Consider the following 22,182-nt stretch of genomic DNA (forward strand, 5'->3'; position numbering starts at 1 on the left):
TATGAAAAAGGAAACAAGATATGGTCATTTTACTACTGGGCTGTTTTACTCTTTTCAATTTTTGGGGAGAAATGTAGGCCTATGTGACAACACAGTTTGAAAAATCAACCAACTTAAAAAACGTGATTTCCTTAAACCTGGTATTGCTGCTGTGTGGGCAGATCCTTCACTTTGTTAAAATCATAGGAGTAGCCAGCGTAATTTGTAAAGAGTGCCCTTTTTTTTAAGAATTGCCCTTTCTTTCTGAACAAATGCCTTTTTTTTTTAGAAGTTGTGCCCTTTTGTGTGGCATCTGCCGTTTTGGGTGCCTTTTTCTGAATTTCGCACATGTATCGCCCTGAAAAGCACCATATATTGGCTGTTGGTGTGCATAATCGTCGGTTTTGAACAGCGCCCCCATCGACAGATGGTATCAAACCCCCCCCCCTTTTGATTTTATGGAGGCCCAGTGTCCAGAGAAAAAAAACCTGTCTACATTTTACCCCCCCCCCAATCAAAATGACCGTGCTACGCCACTGAAAATGATGTAGATATATTGCGTAAGTGGTACAACAAATTAAAAACCATTGTACAAAACATATGCAGTGCATAATTTTGCACATTTTGCGACAAATAATGTTAGAGCTGAAACAACAACCAACACCACGAACTGACACTCGGTGGTGTGCGAGTGCTCGGCACGTGTGCATATATACTTTACAATACCGCATAATTTTGGTTTTAATGAACTGATACCCAAATATCGCATGCGTGCACTTCGTACATTTCATTTTCATGAACTAAACCCATCTTAATTTCAAAGATTTTTTTAATTTAAAAGATACTAAATTACATGTTTCTGTAACCCCACAAGTATATGGACAGATTAAATTCATGTCAAAGTGTTTTTCTCCAAATCATAACTCCGCCACATGCTTGCGTGTCAGTTCGTGAAACCTAAAATTATTGATTACACGGTTCTCACGAAGTGCGCGCGCACAGTGCGTGCATTTCAGTTTGTGAAAATGGTGATGAAACTGCTGTTAGGCTATATAGGTACGTAGACCAAGTGTTTTTCACCAGTCAAGCTATCAGCAGGTAGCAGCAGTTATCTTCAGAGCCACAGACGGTTCTGACTTGGCCACCAGAAAGCGCAGTTTCTTGCCAGATGTCCTGATCAGTTGCATGGCACTGCAGCAAAACAAGAAAAAGTAAGTGATATAGAGAACAGACATACGCTAATGCTAAATACATTTTATCCTTTCATCCATCTTAATGATTTTAAGGCCTCTTAATTTATTCCACCGCCAACATATTTTCGTAAACACTGTATACGCAGTATTGTCCGAGGGCTTGCTTGAGAAACAATTCACAAAAGGGGAAAAGAAACTTGAATTCTCCCTGATGCAAATTCCATCCTGTAAACAGTTTGGTTGTGGTACCTGCTGCTATATCAGGGGCGGATTCAGGAATTTTCAAAGGTTTGTTTTTTTCATCAGCAAACAATTCGGAAAGGTAGGAACGTTTTTTTCTCAGGACACTTGGCCTCCGAAAATCAATAGGTAGGGGGGGGGGGGGGGCTCATGCCAAACTTTCAATGAGGGTGCTGTTCAAGTCCGACGATTATCAACCCTATATTACAAAATATTGTACAAATACCAAGCTGGCTCTGTCTGTATTTTTTGACAGAGCTGACTCCCCCCCCCCCCCATCGATGCCTGTATATCAAATTTGAACCATTATAGAGCTGACTCCCCCCCCCCCCCCATCAATGCCTGTATATCAAATTTGAACCAGCCAGCTGACCCTGTCAAGCTTGGTGGTCAAATGGTAAGACGTCTTCACTAGTAAGCAGGAGGTCATGGGTGCAAGTCCCACTCGAGTAAGCTTTTGAATATTTTCTTGCAAGCCCTCGGACAACACCGAATAAACAGTGTTTATAAAATATGTTGGTAAAGTGAAAAAAAAGGATTTAAAGTTACAGCTCCCTAATATACATGTTCATCTTTATACAAGATAGTTGTGTGCATAAGCAGAGTTTGTGCCGTCAGTCTCAAGAACTGACAGTACTTACTTAGCGACTTGTTTCAGACCCATTATATGAGATTTTGTCACAATGCATGTATTTTGACAAAATCCTTTATACTTGGCAAACACAGGTCTGCTATTTCTCATGGTTAAAAGTTAGTTTATTTTTCAAGTTACACTGTCCTGTGTAGTGATTTTTGCTGTCTCCAACAGCTTTCATAATTGTTGGCACATTTGCTCTGTTTTTACATTCAATTAGTCCCCCCACCCCCTCTATGGCGATTAAACACTTAAAAAATTAGGCTATTGCAAAAGTTGGGATTCTGAGCAGGCACTAATTATTCATAGATTGGACCAATCACAGCCAAGAGTTTTGACCAATCAGCAAATAGATTGAAGCACTAATGATATGCAACAGTGAAACAAAGCATGCACATGTACTGCATGTACTGTGTGGGTCATTCTGTCACAGCACTTTGAGCAAGCTGGATCAATATGTTTTGGGTTTCATTTATTAGTGAGTCTGAGTATATTAACCCATTAAGCCGACCTCAGGTCGGCCTGCGATTTGCTTGCGCCGCGATGGAACCGTCGGCATCAACCATGCACAAAAGTAATGCTCAGGTCACAAAACTTAGAAATCTTGTGATTATCATGGAACAAGCGGCATCTCGGCACAGAATAAATGCAACCATGCCCACGTCACCCACGACGTAACAATGATTCACAATCACATTAGATGATCAGGCTGTGTATGATGTCATAACTTTATACAGGTTGACTATGATTGATTCCCATCTTGTTGGGAACACGTTCCATTGCGGCACAGACGTTGACATTTTCTACTTTTGCGACTGTTGATTTTTTTGAGAGCCGAGTGATGCTGATCATTTTAATATCATCGCAGTTTAAAGCCTATTTCCATATCGAGGGTAAGAAATACAGAAAGCAACGCAAACAAAACCAAAACTGCAACGCAGACATATGGAAACATTTCATCCGCAAATGTCAAGACAACTCGGACAGACGCAAACTATCTCGCAGACGATCAGCAAAGTTGAACCCAGTTCAACTTTGCAGACATTTTGTCAAGTTTTCATATCGACATAAATGTCGATATGAAAACTTGACTTTATGCTCAGGTCGCAAGAAATCGACGACTGATATGTTCGTTGCTCAGACGCAGCTTGATTGTGAAAAGCCAATTGCCAACTGTTCTGTGTTGTCGCAGGATGCATCCCAAACTGTCTTTCCTATTACTCCCTGTAATACAATGTGTTAAATACAAGTGCTAGTGGTTTAAACACACGTTTCAAAAGCACTTTATTTTCAACAACATCCACATACCAGTTGTAATCGGCACCCACCAGACTGGTGCCGTTCACAGCCAAAATGCGGTCCCCAACTATCAACCTGCCATCCTTCACTGCCGAGCCGCCAGGTACCAGTTTGCGGACATAGATGCCTTGGGACCGCAATGAGGTGTGCTGTATGTTTCCATGGTGATGAAAACCAGAAAATGTGAATATATTGAATCATAAGAATGAAGTAATGAGACAACTGTTCACCAGGCGACAATTCCCCTGGATTCTTCAGAAAGACATCATTTTCAAAATGGTGGGCAAAGCTATAATTCCATGCCTATTTTATGATCAATAAGGGAATACATGCGTGCTTGGGAGGTTTTAAACATTATGTTTAAGACCGGTTGGAGTCTGGATGCTGATAATTACCTCAGCCGAAGGTGAGGGTAATTATCAGCATCCAGATTCCAACCAGTCTTAAACATAATGTTTAATACCGACCAAACACATTTTATTCCCATTTATAAATACCTTTATGGTAAAAAAATCCAAACTTTTCGGTCCGAAAGTCAAAACAAGACAAAAATAAAAAATGTCCAATGAATTTGTTCAACAATTTCACTTCATGTTTTTCGAAACACCCCTCTAGCTATATAATGGAGTGTCCAGCTCGCGAGTAAGTCTGAAAAAAAAACCTCCTTTTATGTAGCACAGAATGCAGCTGTGATGGTGCGTTGTGAATTTAGTACTATGAATACTGAAATCTCGGCATAACGGACCTGGACTATGCTTGCTAAAAGGTGGCAGCGGTCTGTCGAGCTACGTCACTATGCATGTTTGATAAATTTTCAAAACCATGCAAAAATTTTACACTTTTTTTCAAGTGGATATATTCCATATTGAACTCTTCATATACAATGATGACAACTCACCATCCCATCAATGAGTCCAAGCCCCACCCCCTCCTCTCCCTTCTCCAAGTCCACTACAAAGACCTCCTCCTCCGAGTCTTTTCTCTTCTGTGTCTTCCCTGTCTCCATGGCTAAGACAGATGATGCGATTGAGCATGCAGAGGAGACAGAGGATGTTGACGATGAAGATGTGAGAGTCGGGCAAGGCTTCTTGGGCTCCTTAAACTCCTCCGAATGGCCTAAAATTGAAAAAAAAATGATGATGCCAAGCACACTTGAAAAAAAATATTCATTTTTGTGACATTGAGGCCTTTTTTCCCCTTAAGCTCCAGAAACTGAATGTACAAATAACAAACAGTGAAGCTTGGCTTAAGATTGGTTGAAAGTCTGTTTTAAAAGCAAAATGAATGCAAAATTGGTGACACCACAGCAAGTATTTACATCTTAGGCTCGCTTATTCTTCAAAATGTTTGGCATTGATGAAGAAACAAACAAATAAGCTCAAGAAACAAACAACCCAACAAACAAGCAAAGAAGCTTAGTTTAAATATGTTCGTTCATAATTCACACGATCAAACAATGTGAAACAATTCGTTGACCAAAAAGGCAAATAATCCTGCTGCAACTTTGCAACAGTTGAATCTATTTCACCCTGAAGAATTCCATAGTGAATGTTTTAGTGATGTCAAATTCATGTTCCATGAAGTATGAACTGGCCTTAATTAAAGTCGGATTGTGAATATTATTTGTGACAGAAGCAAATTAAAGCAAATGCAAATTTATGATATGACAGATAACGTATGTACAAACGTTTTGTGATGTCAACTATGCTTTGCATGTGCACTTGCATTCAAGTATGAAATCAGGGCCTTTACCAAGAATAGTTTCTCAGGAGCAGTTTTTTTCCGCTGACATGCTGCAGGGAAAACCTATGGTCATAGACAGCAATGTTCATTTCAGGCATGGCTGTACATACGTCTAGCATACGTACCATCTGAACATTTTCTGGCTTCTTCCCTCTGCTGTTCCTTGATGGCAGTTCCACCATCTTGCGATGGGTTCATAGATTCTGGGGCTGAACTCTCCAACGGCTCTGTGGTCACAATAGCTGGGATGATGGCAGGACTTGTAACGCTATCCACGCACTCAATTTCAGAACTTGGATGGCAGTCTTTTGGCTCCGAGTTCGAACTCGTCATGTTGGTTTTGTCATCGTCTTTGACACGACTCTCCAATTTTGACACCGCGTTCATCATCTTGTTCGTGAAGAGTGGCTTATTTGTGAACACGCGGGGGCTCATTTTCTCGTTCTTTGAGAGAGAGCTCCCTTCTGAGGGTGGTAACTTCACCGTGTTGGCTACGGAAACGGGGGCGGCTGGTACTATCTCTAGAGGGCGCTTTAACACTTCCATGGCAGTAGCGGTCTCCTTGTCTGAGTCTGACTGGGGGTACCTGTTATGCATTGGAATCCACATTTAATTTTTGTAAACAATCAGAAAAATGTTCATATATGGTTAAAACATTTACACGTTCAGCCAACACTTAACAAATGTTTTGTGGGCATGTGTAGTCTAAAGGTAGAGCCCAGGCCCCATGATCGTGGGATTGTTGGTTCAAGCTCCGCAGGCCATGCGTGTTCTACCCTTGAGTAAGGTGCTTTACCTGAATTACTCTCTCAACCCAGGTGTTAAATGGCTACCGGCATTATTCAATGCTGGGAAGTTAACAGACTCGTTGTGGAGGAGGTGTGGCGATCCCCCCACAGCAGCATTTCATGGAGTCGAGTCTGGCCCAATCACTTCGAACGAGACATGGGCACTCCATTCCTGTGAACACAGGTTTGTCCCCTTTTACTAATGTTATGAAAATCAAATAGGTTGACGGGAATCCTTGATTCTTTTGAAAATGAACAGTTGCATAGTTTGGCCTAAAATTGAAATAGGCCTAAATACGTATTGGGTTTGAAACAACTGAAAATGAGTGTATGACGCCATATTTTTTCCCCAAATGTATGGGACAATTTGTGGTGTTTGTTTGATAGAACTCCTAGCCTGGTACCTGTTGGGTTTGGTGCGGGGCCGGGGAGGCGGGACAGGAAAACTGATGTCCCCACTGCCTGGGCTGGATGGCGACTTATTCCCAAGGTTTGGCATCTCAGATGAGGACTGACTCGCAGTGAGGCTGCTGCTGTCTGTTTTATCTTCACTTCCTGTGTATTGGCAATTGGCAAAAATTATGATGGCATTTTGTCATTAAAACCTGAACAGAAAGTGTTGTGGTGTGGGCTTCGGGGATGGTGGGGACAAGGAGACAACTTACACCCACTGTCGACATTTTGCCATTTGTAAAGAAATGAAAGCCGGTTAAAACCGTTTATATGAGTGGGGAAAAAACAGGCAATTGAACTTTTCCCGAATAATTACCTATTTTGCCAACCTCCCCAAGACCAAAAGCTTGATTTCAACAGACTGTTGCATTGCCACAATAAAATCAGTGGGTCGACTGATATTAACAATTCTAAAAAATTACAAAGGCAAATTCATGATAAGTTCCCATGCTGCCAATTTACAACAAAGTTAAACATTAATTTTTTCGACGCAAATGTTACTCTACTGTACTCAGGTACTTTGTGTTTACTTGCAGTTCTATGAAAATGGTCAGTAAAGGCATATCAGTTACCCAGAGCTGTAGAAGTCAATCACACGGCCATCTCAAGTCAATCACAAGTCAATCACAAGTCAATCGCAAGTTAATCACAAGTCAATTGCAAGTCAAGCGCAAGTAAATCCCAATCAATCGCAAGTCAATCCCAAGTCAATCACAAGTCCATGATAATTCATCACAAGTCAATCACAAGTGATATCATAGTAAAATTACAAAATCAATCATAAGGTCACAAGTACCAGGGCATTAACAATGACAAAAAAAAAGCCTTTTCCACATATTAATGCCTTGTCGCTTTGTCATGTCTGAACAGCATGTCTCTTGACCTGAGACTGGCTGACTTGTGATTAACTTGTGACTGCCTTATGATCAGCGGCGTAGCTACAGGGGGCATGGGGGGGGGGCACACCCCACCATAAAAAGCTTGCACCACCCCCCCCCCCTCAGTAGCCCCCCACTGGAATTTTGGCATCCAGAGAAAAGCTAGGCCGTATGAGTTACCATGATTAGCTGGAAGAACATAAATTCCCATAATCTGCAATTTTGTGCATATTTTTCACCAAAACCCTCTCTTTTTTAGAATGGCTGTTTATTTTAATGTCGGTGGAAAGCAATTAGCAGTACTTTTTGTTTAACATCAACCATGATGTAGGTTTTGAACAGCGCCCCCATGGGAAAGTTGATTTTACAGAGGGCGGGTGTCCAGTGAAAAAAAACTTTCTACCTGTCTGCGTGGATGAAATTGTTGGGTGCCCCTCCATTGTAACCTCGACCCTTGCACACGCCCCCTAGGATGAGAACCCTGGCTACGCCGCTGCTTGTGATTTAGGGAATAAATGTGTGCTCCGGAGGTTTTTATCACTCGTTTAATACCGCTTAGAGTCTGGGTGCTGATAATTACCCGAGCCGGAGGCGAGGGTAATTATCAGCACCCAGACTCTAAGCGGTATTAAACAGAGTGATAAATACCGACGAGCACATATTTATTCCCATTCATAAATACCTTATCCGTAAAAATATATCAAATAATTCGTTCAAAAAATCCCGACTTTGTTCAACAAGTTCACTTCATGCTTTTTGAAACATCCCTCTAGCAAAATAATGGAGTGTTCAGCTGGCGAGTAAGATGTAAACAACCCTTTTATGGAGATTGACGCGCGCGTAACATGTTCTGCGCGATGTCACGCAGAACGCACCTGGGGCGTTGCGTTTTGAATTTAGAACTATAAAATTCTGACTCGCTTGTAGTGTTGCGCATGCCTACGTGAGGATTGTGAACGTTCAACCAATGAAACGGTAAGAGGCACTGGATTTTTAGGAGTCCACATTTTAGTCCACAGCTAGCCATGTCTTTATCATCCGTTTAAGACCGGCCACGTGACGGGCTCTCGACCAATAGGAATAGCTAAACTGTCTGAGGTATTTATGAATAGTGATTGACTTGTGACGGACTTGATGATTAGTGATTAACTTGTGGTGGCTTGTGCACAATTGACTTAAACTCATTAATTACCCGTGCTGAAGGTGATGTACAGGAAACGCCTCTTCAACTCCTGCAATTGGTTTATAAAATGCTGGCTGGTGATTGGTTGCTGCAGATCCAATTCAAAGCCATGGTTAGGCAGCGCAAGGGCCGGGTGATTGTCAAATGGTTCAAGGAGGTTTTCTACAGTGGTAACAGAAAGGGTAAAAAATACATTACACTTAATACCGACTTTGTCAAGGAACTGTTAGGCCTACTTAGGCCTACTAAAGATAAGGAGCCAGGGGACAACGTGCATTCACCCACTGGTTGATGAACATGCCATTGATATATGTTGGCCCTGAAGGGACATCAATGATGTAAATTTATTCCAAATTTTTCTGGACATCACAAATTTTTTCACAATATCACACATTTTGTTCACGACATCGCAAAAATGTTCACATCATCACAAATTTTCGACATTGTAAATTTGTTTACGACGTCACACAATTTTTCACTGCAGTGCCATTTTGTTTTTAAATTTTGCGACATAAAATTCACGACACACATTCATGTCACGAATATTTTTCCACCAGGGTCTTAAACAGACCTTGTATCTCAATATCAGTTTTTTCAAGGCGTGCATTTCCTCTTTTATGTAGTTTGATGTGTAACCAATACTTCCTGGTGTGAGTAAATCACTTAGACCCAGTCTCTTGCATATACTCGTACATGTCACAAGCTAATTACACTTTGGCGACTTAATATTTGTCAACCGCTGTCCAGACGTCTAGATGGTTAGGCTTGACTTCAGCACAATAACCCACTCAATAAATTTGTACATGACAAGTGAGAAAAGTATGCTGTAAATCCATATTCAGTTTATGCAAGGTCAACATAAGACCCCGTTATGTGGTTGGAAAATATTCGCGACGAAACAAAATCATGGATTTCATGTCGCGAAATATTTTGTGATGTGGTGAAAAAAAATTGGGTTGTCTTAAAACATTTTACGATGTCATAAAATACATCATTTATGTATCTTAACCAGTTCGTGTCGGAGGACGGGCTGTTTTTATACACAGGCAGGGCTGACGGGTTAAAACATTAAGATTGCCTCAACTCGCCCCTGGGTGACGTCTAAACACGCCTTTTCTACACACACACAAAGTCCATGAAGTCTGTGGAGGCAGACCGTGTGTTAATCTGGAACGGGGTCATTGTGCACGGCCTATTGTTGTACAATTTACGCTCCAGTGCACACCTCAGAGTAGTGAAACATACCGTTTTTTGAACGAATTATTTGATATTTTTTACCGAAAAGGTATTTATGAATGGGAATAAATATGTGCTCGGTCGGTATTTATCACTCTGTTTAATACCGCTTAGAGTCTGGGTGCTGATAATTACCCTCGCCTCTGGCTCGGGTAATTATCAGCACCTAGACTCTAAGTGGTATTAAACAGAGTGATAAAAACCTCTGGAGCACACATTTATTCCCTTATGCAAGACATCATTTATTTCTGAAAAATAACATTAATGATGAAAGGGGAAGGCATCTCAATTAGTGTATTTTGCATTTTCAAGAAGAGACACTCACATAGGTGCCCTCTGAACGCGTACAAAACGTACTGGATGGAAAGGCGTAAAAATAGGTCAAGTGAGATTTCCTCCTGTTTTGAAACAGGAAGAACTTCTCTTGCAATTATCTTGAAAACAATTTTCTTCAAAATCCACATGTGTGGCTCTTTGTGAAAACGGTGACAAAATGAGCTTTTGGCAAGAAAGATGGTACTAATACTGTTGAAATGACTCTTGCGAATTTGTGGCATTTGGCTGTTTATCAGAAGTTGGCTTTTTAAAAAAATCTAAATTTTTGGCAAAATATTCCGGCGCGAAGTGGTTAAGGGCATTCATTTCTGGGGTTATACTTTTTCTATTAAATTTTTCACTTGTGTACATAGTGCCACACAAGGTACACCAAACAACCTTTGGTAGGATAAGTATACAACTTAAGCAGTAACGATACAGTACATGTTGTGTACGTTGAGATGAAAAGTGGTAAGACCTCCATAATCATGACATTATGACTAATGACCTGTGTCAGTGGCAGATTTCATTTCCTCAGCAGGGGGGTGCCAATGTGTTGGACGTGACTGATTAGTAGCCAGCTGGTACTGGCTCAGGAAGTGGTGAAGCTGAACGGTGTTGAGCTCGGAGAAATCGGACTGAAGCGAGCTCCAGTTGGCCTGCAATGGAAACACAAACTGTGACAATAAAACTGAATAAAAAAAATGACTGGGGCAGGGTTTGAACCTGCAACCTTTGGAATACCATACCAGTGCTCTACCAACTGAGCTATCCAGCCCTAGCTATGTTGGCGGTTCCCCATTTTGTCCATGTCTTTTGCTCAAGGGGTGCTAGTCAGAAGCCATAAACTTGTATGTGCCATGTAGCCGGGGATCACACCCGTGGTCATGATGCAGACCCGGGAAATAGTTTTTGAAAAGTTGAACAAAGAAATTGACTGGAGTGGGGCTTGAACCCATGTTCTCCTTTTGCCATTCCAGTGCTTTGCCAATTGCTGAGCTATCCAGCCCTATGTTGGCGGTTCTCCATTTTGTCAATGTTTTTGTTCAAGGGGTGCTAGTCAGAAGCCATACACCCGTATGTACAATAATGTGCAGTACAAACGGTATTACAGATAGAAAATTACCTCTGTTTGACATATTTCAGGTTTTAAAATGCAGGGTCCACTTCTTACTTTTGTTGAAATCTCAAAATGCAAATAGCACTAAAATTGATGTATTACTTACCGTTTCATGCAAAAAATGAATCTTTTTGTTTTTGCTTGATGACCAGGCATACAACAATAGTGCATTCGAGACTCTATCTTAAGGAGTAACTTTGAGAGGGTACTTTGGCAAAGAATCCGTAAACTGAGGGAACTCACATTATTCTGCATGATTTTACTATAAGGTGTGTTGCAGTTGTATTAATAAAAAAAATTGTGATAATAAAAAGAAGTTTTTGACCTATGTTCTCCTACCTGTATGAGCTGCACTTTGGGTGTGGCCAGTAAGTCAATTGCCATGGAAACCCTGGTCAGGAATTTGGATTGGTCCTGTAGGCCGTGGTCTTGTACCCAAGCTTCTAGCACATCCAGGTTGCCCCGAATCTGCGCTCCCTTGGACCACTTGTAGAACTTGCCATCCGCACCTTCCATTGGGGAAAGAAATGTTCTAGGCATTAAGACTTGGTTCAAAGGTAACAATGTCAGACTATAATGAGATGTGGCATTGGTTTGTGTTTCATGTTCCTGGGCAAGACACTTTACCATAACTGTCTCTCTCCACCCAGGAATATAAATGGGTAGTTGAGTGGGTAAAGACAGTTTTCAAGCCGCTGCATTTAGATTGAAGAGACTTAGTCAATGAGATGTACGTTTGACAGGGTTAAATATGACTTAAAATTGCACATTTGTGTGACATTTGAGTTGTGGAGAAAAAGAAACCACAAGAGTTGAAAGACCATCAACGTCGTTCAGTAATAGAATCATCTGACTGATTGGCCTTGTTCCAGCAGTCCACTTTTTGCCAAATGGGCCCAATTTCATAGCTCTACTTAATGGTAAACAATTGTGTTTGCTTATAACACAAGAAAATGGTTGCTCAGTTAAGCAATGAAATGACTTTGTATCTCGTCTAATTTTGTGAAAAGTAAACAAAATGGCAGGCAGACCCTAAGTAATGGCAAACTTGAACCCAAATCCTCTTCCTATTTCACCTTCGTCTTTGTATGTGATCATTACTTATTTGATAATTACAAATGTGGCATCTTCTCTGAAAGAAGTGCTCCCATTTTGAATGGATTTAGGCATTTTAAGTTATTTATTTTACTTAAAATTAAAAACTGTTCTCCATGGGGGCCCTAGATTAAAACATTAAAACAAAACAAATTACAGGACATTCAAAACTAGTTAGTTATCAAAAATGCATACATTGATTTTAAATTAATAATAGAAGATACTGTACATACACAGAGTGAAAATTACATATAACAAGATATGAATTCCAATTACAGATTGATAAAAAAGACATCAGAAAGAAACATTTATGCGAAGTAAGTCCCCATCAAATCCCTCAATAAAATTTTACGTGTCTCTCAATAAAATAAGAGACACGTACACATGCCTTAACTATAAAGATGCAGTTGTATGGCATGCTTAAATATGTAGTAAAATGACTTCCTATACGGTTAAAATGAAATGAAGAGTTCTTTTTCAAAAAGTGATTAACGTGTTTTTGTTACTTTTTAGAATCCCCCCTCTCATGGCTGCCCAAAGTAATTTTCATCGGCTTTTATACAGTGAAACCCAATTTAAGAAAACAATAAAGCAGAAAAATCAAGTTCACTGAGAAACGGCTGTTAAATTGTTTTTATTTTTTTAAAGTTTCATAAACGTGCACATTTTTCACTTTTTTTCAAATGGATATATCGCATTTAGGAAATAAATTCTTCTAATGAAAAATCTGCTAGATGCAGCTGTTAAGCATGAAAACAAGTTCTTAAGAAACATTTTCAAAATTGGGTACTAAATTACCTCTCTCCACAAGCATGTTGAACAGGGAAGCATTAGTGAAGAACAAGAGATACGCAAAGAGCTGTGATGTGATCTCCGGGTGCACCCCCAGGTCACGCATCAGGTCAAAGGTCATTTGGAACACCATCAGGACGCTGTCCATACCTTTGGTCTTGACGTCATCATCGTCCCCATCATCAGCAAATGGATTCGTGTCAAGGAAGTTTGGGATGGAGATGTACAAAGTCTGGGGAGAAAATTGGGTGCACAGCGAAATGAAGTCAGCAGAAAGGTTTAGGCAAGAGTTCACATTGCAAGCCTAAGCCAAAAGTGAGCAGGATTTGATGGTTGTGTATAATTCAATACGGAAATTCAATATGGAAATATACAGAGTGACAATAGATTACCATTTAACACTTAAAGTTGCATTACCCGTGCTCTTCAACAAATTTGATTTGTTTCTACAAATACATTTTCAACTTGAATGTTTTATTCCAACCATGTCCTTTTTTCTTTCTTTTTTCGGACGTCTGCAACCCTCTGAAAGAAAGGTTTTGTTGTTTTGGGCACAAACAGATCCACTTTGCGAGCAAACTGGCTCCCGGTCCATACGTTGACACTGAGCGTGGGACGGGAACCAGCCTACCCCGCGAGAACAGAATTATTGTCTGGCAGCCAATAATTCAAAAATTTCAAGTAATAATTCAATAACTAAACATGGGCCTTTTTTTCTGGTTGATTTCTCATTCAAAAGTGAATAACTTTTGTATTGCTTAATAGCAATTTAGAAAAGGAATCTTTGGGATGAAACCCGAAAAAAGCATGGGTACCACAACTTAATAAAAATTACATCAACAAACAGCACAACAAAAATGCAAAAGAGTATTGTACTCAAGTACATCACAAGTACATTACAAGTCCAGTCAAAGTAAATCAAGGAAAATCAAGAAACAGGGGTAGAACTGGAATTGATATTGGAGGATTTGTGATGGACACACGACTTAACAGCGCAAAAATCTAAAATTGATAATTTATTTTCTATTGAAAAACAGTTGTTATGTCATATTTTTAGTTGTTATGTTATATGTTAAGTCATATGTTTAGAGGAATAACGGATTTGCAGTTATACTCTACATAAAGTGCTCACATACCAATTTGATAACTATTTTCATTGCTGGTGTGACTGAATGTACTAACATGTAGTGTATAATTTGGGAGAATTTTTTTCCAGAAGTTGTTATGTGATAGGAAATCTTGCGGACACATTTTTTAATATTTGATTCCATTCCTTGAGTATTCTCACTTCAGATATTATTTTAAAATAGATTTAGAAACAACCGTATAGGGTTTATGTTACGAGAGTATGACATCTGCCTTTTGGGATTGACAGACAAAGAGAATATCACATCACATCAGTATATGTCTCATAATTGACACATAGTATTTTCATTAAGGCAGTAGCTCTATTATCACCCAAGCAACTACATTTGTTCTCCAATCAGATTTTTGACACAGGGTTCCTACTATTTTTAAGTGCACATTCTCACTGTTTACTAGCTTGACATATTTACACCAGAAGCTGGCTGTTGACCTAACTCACACATTATTGTTTGGTGTGAAGAGAAAAACAGTGTAGTGAAATTGTAAATCAAAGGATCTGTCTTGACATTTGCAATTGAAGTTTGTTCACGAAAATGTTGGCCTTGCTTGAATTTCAAAGCACTTCTAATCTAAACAGAGACCAATTTCTGTAACTTTTCCAACTGTGCTTATATACTCCTGGAGTTATTCTGTAGGAATTCCGCAATGAACAAATTCTGTGCTTGTAGCAACAAGTTTCAGAGTTGCTTCAATAACTGCTGTTATCCATGCCTCTTCCATGTGAAAATGATTTTCTGCTGGCATCATAACTTTGAACTTTCTGCTGGGATCATTACTTTTGATTTTGTACATTTCTCTCCAATCCATTCGATGAGCAGTTTGTTGTAGCTTCATTCTTCAAAATATCACACATTCAAAATTGCAGACAAATTTTAGTTTTATGTACAGAAATACTGAGCATGGGCGGCTGAAAATTGCTACAACAAATGACAGCTTTTAGAGATGTAGAGAGTGTGTGAGACAGGCTGTGCAAACATACTGGTACCGGTATGTAATCTTATTCTGAGTCTCACAATCCTTCTTGGGGAGCGAGCATCAAGCACTGTCAGAAGTGCAGCATTCTCTCCATTTATATAGGGGATAATTTTGTCAACAGCAGCACTTTCCTGAATTTGTGATTCTGTGTGATAATTGCAAGGGGGGCAGGTTTGAAAAGTACGAGAATGACTGAAAATTTGAGAAGACTTTTTCACCTTGGTCAAGTAGTAGACCGTCTGCTGAAACGTGTACATCACAACCTCCTCCAACTCAACTAAGGCCTCGTCCTCTATCCCCAAGCTGCTTTCAACCTCATCCCCATCAGTGTTTGGTCTGGTACCCTGGCTCATGGCCACATAGTCACCCATGCTGGACTGTAGGAAGTTGAGGATCTCCAGAGCGTTGGTCAGTAAGCAGACAATGAGCTGGAGGTCGGGGAGGAGTGCTTCCATGGCTGACTGGACATCACTTGGTCTAGAGAGAGAAAATGTACAAAATGTCAAAATGAGATAGAACTGGGCACAGGCTGTAGTGAAGAAAAACGCAAAAACTGAAAAGGGGTGATTTTTTCAATTTTCAGATATACTGATGTTTGTAGTCTCTTATGTTTCTACTTCACATATTTTTTAAAGAACTAGTATAAAATTGTGGAATTAGAGTGTTTTTAGGAAAAAAACAATTGACGTCTTTCATTTTCATGAATACAAAACTCGAAACTTTAAAGGCCTTTTTCTCAGTATTTCTCAGTACATTTTTGACATGTCGTGGATAAAGGCGAACTTTAAACAGCCATAACTTGTCAATCGAATGTGCTAATGAGATGCAGTCACACGTAACATACATGTAGATTACATTGCGTTTTGGCTGGTATCCTGTTGCTGCTTATAAAATATTTTCTGCGTATAACAAAGTTCTGTGTTTAGTAAAATTTCATGAAAATGGACCCCAGAGTTTTGTGAATAACCTTACTTTTCTGGTTGAGTCCTTGCCATTTCTTTAGTCTTGTCCTAAAGTGGAATGGAAAAGAGAAAGAAAAAAAGTAAGATAATTAAAATCAGAATGGTTTAATTGATGTCTTGCAAATGTTTTAATGAACACAATCCTGACATACTATTCTTTTCATTGTAAGATGGTAAAAATATTAACATTTTTATTGACTCTAACTATAAATCAATTGTTCCTTCACCAACTGTAGTGTGAATTTTTAATAACAATTGTAACAAAAACAATTTCCACTGGATTTCAACTAGACCTGCTGAATGTGGATGAAAAATAATTTGCAATCAGTTGGCAACTTTAGTTGAGTAGCAATTTTGTGTTTAATAGAACCAGGGATGAGAGCGTCAATTAACAAAAAAAAAGAAATCTGAAAATTGTAGAAATGTCTGAAAGAAGCATGTCTTTCGAATAATGTCTTCTCTCAGATTCAAACAGTCTGATTTTAATTACAAGTCTGACAAACCTCATGCCTGGTTAGAACCGCACTATCCAAGTTGCTAAAATGAAGAAAAAAAAAACTGAACCAGTTTTTTTGTTATGAGCACCAAAACACTCCCAAGAATAGAGAGTTTTGTCCAAGTTTTTAAAATGTACGTAACACCTAGAAGGTAAGTCCAAGAAAAGGTCCTCTTTTTGTCCGATACATTACACCATGATTTCTTTAATTACATAATGATCGCAACGACTAATAACATACAAATTCTTGTGGGTATTCTCCTTGCAGATGCCCAACGATAGAATTAAAAAAAAAAAAAACACTGAAATCCATGAATATCTTAGAGGGTTAAACTTTCATTAGGTATGGGACATAGCGTGTGAGAATTCTTGGACTTGCCCTGCACCAGATTTACAAAATGTGCTGTAAACCCTGAAGGCATGGGACATGCAATCATCTTTCTGTGTATCAACAATCACACATCCCTATTTCGATCTGTGTGCACAGAGATCCTACAAGTGGTCATAGAGAGAGATGCGCTTCAGCAGCAAAGTGAAGGATTAGGAGTCGCATCTGTCAAACACTGGGCACTTGCCAAAGGCAAATCAATATCCAAAACACACACAAAGAGGGATCAATGAATACGTGTAGCTTCAGGGCTCATGAATTATTGATTAGCAGCTCATGAATATTTAATAGATACCTGTTGGGCCCTATTGCTTCGTGGTAATCAATCAAAAAGATGCTTTGGGCCACAGGCCCTTTTAGATTTTATCCCAGCAGCACTCGTAATCTAATTGGAAAATCTCAATAACAATTTTTTTTTAACTGTATATATTCCTGATATTTTTTCCCCATTTATTTAAATGAATAAATGTTGCCACAAGGGACATGGCATACCTAAGGCTAGCACACAAATCATAAATTACGAGTGAACTGCTTTGTGGTATTTTACAAGGTAAAAAATTGTGTATTGTTTTCAGGTGGTAAACAAAATGTTAATTTTCTTTTTGTAATTGCCACATTTTTGAGGAGTGTTTTTGTTTAATTGAAGGATTGTCAGAATGAACAACTCATACTGAGCATCCCATGTACTAGACTAGAAAAAAAGAAGAACACAAAGTTGATCTTTTCCCATTTGTCAACTTTTAAAAGAAATTTTGAAAAGAAATCCAACCCAACGTCAATCCTTAATTTGCTAAAAACCACAATTTTGAAATTAAGAAGCAATCTGTGTATGTGCTGTGTAACATACAATGTAGTCACTTCGTCTCTGACTAACAATACCACTGAACGCCTTTATAAATACATTGTTGTCATAACATGTTTTTTCTAGAACTCTAGAATTTTTTGTTTCTTTCAGATTTTACCTTTCACCTGTCATCATATATACAGATTTTGAGAGGTTTATCATCAAAATCCTGTGAGATTTGTCCCCCCCCCCCCCCGACTGTCAGTACTTAACAAGCTGCATGGAATAACTGCACAATCCCAACAGTTTTGGCTGGTAAATTGTTAATGCAGGCAAACAAGTGGGCTATTCTAAAATATTTACAATAGGAACTGTGAAAGGCGCCCCCCCCCTTACACATTGTCCATAATTAATATCCCAATTACACGGCGAATGCAGGAGCACAATGGGGGCACATTGTGTCTGCCATTGGGAACGCTATGATGGTCTTAAGGCGTATTATCGAGTTCTGCTGTTCCGGCATAGATCAACAATTTTGAAACAGCGTGAGGGGTTGTCTATTGACAGAAAGCAGGAGGGCAGAATAAATGAAAGGACAAAGTGAAGTGGACAGTACAGCTCGGCAAGTAACTCAAGTACTCGCGAGTAGTTTTGCTACTCATTGTTCTACTCGTGTTTTTTTTTTATCTATTCGAGTACCAGGCATGCAACTGGGAATTTAGAAAAAATGATGAATAGAACCCCTCCCACAAGACTTTGTACTTTATTTTTCAATTTGTAATGGGCATTCATGAGAAGTTAAAAACGAGGAAATCAGTGGTTCTGAGGAAAAGTTGCATGCCTGGAGTACCGGTACTCATCCCAGCAGGAATAGAAGCAGGCACTCGCGACTAGCAATTTAGGGTTAAGGGTTCATGGCTTAAAACGTTTCCTGCAAACAGGGAATCACTCCCTCCACCTGTCTCCTCTAGGGTTTCATTCATCCAAAAAAGAAAATGTGTAGTTACTTCCTGTCATAAAAACGTAAAATATGTCATTTTTCTGCTTTTATGGGAATTCGGTAAACTACTCGCGAGTAATTACTTTGCGAGTACTCGAGTAGAAAAATCCATTACTCGCCCAGGCCTAGTGGACAGTATGTTATCTGTTTCATTATCTTTTTTGTCAACAGGTCAAAGGAAAAAGACATTTACAGGGAGAAAATCATGTTCAAACAATGTAGAAATAGAAATGTAAAACTTGTCATGAATTCAAAGCTATTTTACAAAGCCATTTTAAATCATTTCTAAGCAATGCAGTTTTTTCAGGAAGTTGATCAAAAAACCACTTTAAAGAGCTGCTTATTCCAATTCAAAAAGTACTTGACAAGGAAAAAGATCACAGAAACTGAAGAACATAACTTCTTTTTACTTTGTCAAATTGATAAAAAATAAGCTACTCATAGTTGTTGGACAAGATTACATAAATGAAAAGGTTTCTCAACACAAAGACAGGAAAACACAAAAAAAATTACAAATTTGTTCTGATACTGAAGCTAAAGGCTGAGACTAAACAACAAATATTTTTTTAAACAATGGACGAACATCCGAGCTGTGACACTGACAATAAGCTAGTATTACAAACATGTAGATATTGGTGATAAATATTTTGGAAAATAACTTTGTGCAGGCAAGTCATAATTTGAAGACAGAAGGTTTTATCTCCATTTTAGCATCGATCCAAACGGAAATTTATTCTGGAATTGACAAGATGACTAAATAAAAGGAAATTTATGATTTCAAAGGAAAGAAATCATTCACAGTGAGTTGGACACATAAGGGAATACAGGGGGTGAGGGCCAACAGGTGGCTCATGGTCCCCTCCCTTAACAAGTTTCAAATATTTAGTGGGTTTTTTTTGGAGGGGGGGGGGGGGGGGCGGTAATTAAACCAAAAGTGAAGTTAAAATCTCCTTTCCCTCTATACTACGGATTTGTGAAATCCCAATAAAGGAGAGATAAGAAGAAGGAAGAAAAGCGCACCCCAGCATCAAATGGGATCCAGTTATCCCCTCCTCTTTGAATTTGGAAAGAAAAGCTGGCACCCCCCCCCAACCAATCCATAAAAGAATTTGGTTCTTGATCTGCCCTTGGCTGTCCAGACATCAATAATTTATAAAAACTTATTCTTCGAATAGACATCAAAAGAAAAGGAGATCATGACTGTGTCTGTGAAATTAAAATTAACTCATAAAACAAAAAATAAACTGAACTTACCCAAGCCAAAGCTTGAATCAATGAAGCCACTTTCATCATCAGTCGTTTGGTCCTCTCCTGGTGGAAATTGTAAGCCGAGTGCTCCACACACATACAGGTCAGGTAGGCCAGGGAGAGAACAAACTCATCACTACCATCAATCTTGGGGGATCCTGAAGCAAGCAGCGATGCGATCCATCTCAGCAACTCATCCTCGTGTCTCATCGCGTAGGACAACTTGAGTCTCCGCTTGTCGGCTGAGTACTCCTGAGCCTTGGATGCAATACGTGGACTCGCATACTTTGGCTGGGAAACCATCTCTGGATTCGGAAGGTTGGTTAGATGAGTCCAGGAATCTGATTGGTTGGCAAGGGATAAGAGTCTCGTCAGTGGCGACTCGGCCGTCAGCTGGGCGAGTGGATTTTTCAAGAGGAACAGATAATGGTCACCGATTCCAATAAGGTCCCCGGTGTTAACTTTGGTTCTTTGTGAAACTGCGGTGCCGTTTATGAAGACTTTGGAGTCTTCGACCGGTTCCAGTGACATGTCAAAGGGATTGTGGTTTGCATTATCGTCATTTGAATTGTACTGTGTCAGGATTCTGCAGTGCTCTTGGTTAACGTCGCAGGAATCCAGCTCCACGTCTGCCTTTGCATCAGGTGTGTGCCCAATCAGGCAGGAGATGCTATCCAGGAGGTAGAGTATCTGATCAGATTCCGGGCTGTCACCGTGGAGGGTCAGCAGGTATGGGAAGTCCTGCGGGGGGAGAAGGCTGCAAAGAGGCAGCTGCTCATTACTGCCTTCGGTTTCCTCTTTCTCTGACTGGCTCTGGGAAAGCTGTCTTTGTGGCTCCTCTGACATGATTTCCTGCTCAGAGGAAGATGACAAGTCCTCTGACATCCTGTCTTGGTCTTCTGGAAAGCTCGCCAGGGATGCATCTGTTAATGCCCGATTGGCTCTGGTCATCTGCAGCCTCTTTGCGTTCAGGTTTATGCCGTGGGTTATTGTGTCCGTGTCTGGAACAGAGATATCAGCGCGGCGTCTGATCTCGAACCTCCTGGCAAAGCCAACCTCTGGTTTCCAGTAGGACTTGACGGCGAGTGGTCTATCGTCATCCCCAAGGACCCTCATGCACTCTGTGATCCATTCCTGTTTTTCCTCAAAGTCTTCAGAGATCCCTAAAATCCGGGATGCCTTCTCCGGGTTAGCCTTGTAGTAACCGATGACGTCACAAAGAACGTAATCCTCAAATGTATTGACGCAAAGCGAGTAACGCTCCAGCACCACCTTGACTAGAGCAACTGCCGATGATTGCGCAGATGCCAAGACACTCTTATAGGTTGCGTTTGGGCAGATCTTATCGCCAAAGATCTTCAGCAAGCCCGGAGCCGAATCCTCAGAGGCCACTTCCTTTACTGGAGTTGAAGCCTCGTCTTTTTTAAGGAGGGTCAGACCCCTCTCAAACATGCCGGACAGGGACTTTGCCCGGGACCTTCGTCGAGGACCCAGTCCCGATCCTTTTGATGACACCTTCCCTGGATTTCCTTTGTCTTTCTTGATGAAGCTTCTCAGGGGTCCCTCACTGGATTGAAACTTCCTGATGAAGTTTGGCGTGTCGGTCTTGAGCAACAAGCCGCCATTTCCAATGTTGCCTATACTTTTGGACCGCTTGGCGTAACTGACGGACAACTGGTTGCTGCTCTTGGTACTGCCGTTGCTGCTGAGGCTTGCAGTGTCAACCGAGTTCTGTTTCTTGTTGAATTTTGGTGATAATGAGCCAAACTTGGGTTTAGTAGTCGGACTTGTAGCAGTTGAACCTGCATAATACGGCACAGCCAAGTCGGCGCTCTCGACACCAAAGAATTGCGACAGGGATTTGCGCTGGGCAGCAGCACTGTTAGAATTATTTGAGACAGGCTGAGGGGCAAGTTGGTTGTCCAATTGAAGAGGCTCCATCTTGAGGACAAATCTCACGTTGCGCTTAGAGTTGACAGCGATATCTAGAGGGCGCTCTTCACCTGCCAGACGAATTTCATCTAAAACGGAAAAACAAAAAATAAAGTACAAGTTAAATATGTATGCTGTGACAGAGCTGATTTTTTATTTTACTGAATGAATCAAGTTAATATGAAAAGTTGAAAGGAAGGATGGAGGAAAAAATCTGTCCGAATTCAGATTTTTTTCCCAGTTTTATTTTGAAACATTTAATTTCAAAGTAATCAGAAGAACAGTTCTTTGACAATTGATGGG

The 22,182-nt window shown here is 40.1% G+C and overlaps 1 protein-coding gene across 2 annotated transcripts in view; it reads right to left on the minus strand.

The window, feature by feature from the left end:
- Positions 1-468: 468 nt before the first annotated feature.
- LOC119734674 (ras-associating and dilute domain-containing protein-like) overlaps positions 469-22,182 on the minus strand; it is a 55,003-nt gene continuing 33,289 nt past the window's right edge. For both annotated transcript variants that reach the window (XM_038208197.1, XM_038208198.1), the window contains 12 exons: positions 19,954-21,968; positions 16,042-16,079; positions 15,288-15,546; positions 12,955-13,180; positions 11,401-11,570; positions 10,450-10,600; positions 8,400-8,552; positions 6,281-6,431; positions 5,214-5,674; positions 4,244-4,461; positions 3,355-3,494; positions 469-1,170 (listed from right to left, as the gene is read on the minus strand). In XM_038208197.1, the coding sequence (XP_038064125.1) occupies positions 1,071-1,170; positions 3,355-3,494; positions 4,244-4,461; positions 5,214-5,674; positions 6,281-6,431; positions 8,400-8,552; positions 10,450-10,600; positions 11,401-11,570; positions 12,955-13,180; positions 15,288-15,546; positions 16,042-16,079; positions 19,954-21,968 (4,082 nt within the window). In that variant the 3' untranslated portion in view covers positions 469-1,070. The remainder of the gene's footprint in view (positions 1,171-3,354; positions 3,495-4,243; positions 4,462-5,213; positions 5,675-6,280; positions 6,432-8,399; positions 8,553-10,449; positions 10,601-11,400; positions 11,571-12,954; positions 13,181-15,287; positions 15,547-16,041; positions 16,080-19,953; positions 21,969-22,182) is intronic.

This window comes from Patiria miniata, unplaced genomic scaffold (genome assembly GCF_015706575.1).
Source record: "Patiria miniata isolate m_02_andy unplaced genomic scaffold, ASM1570657v1 HiC_scaffold_28, whole genome shotgun sequence".
NCBI lineage: Eukaryota > Metazoa > Echinodermata > Asteroidea > Valvatida > Asterinidae > Patiria > Patiria miniata.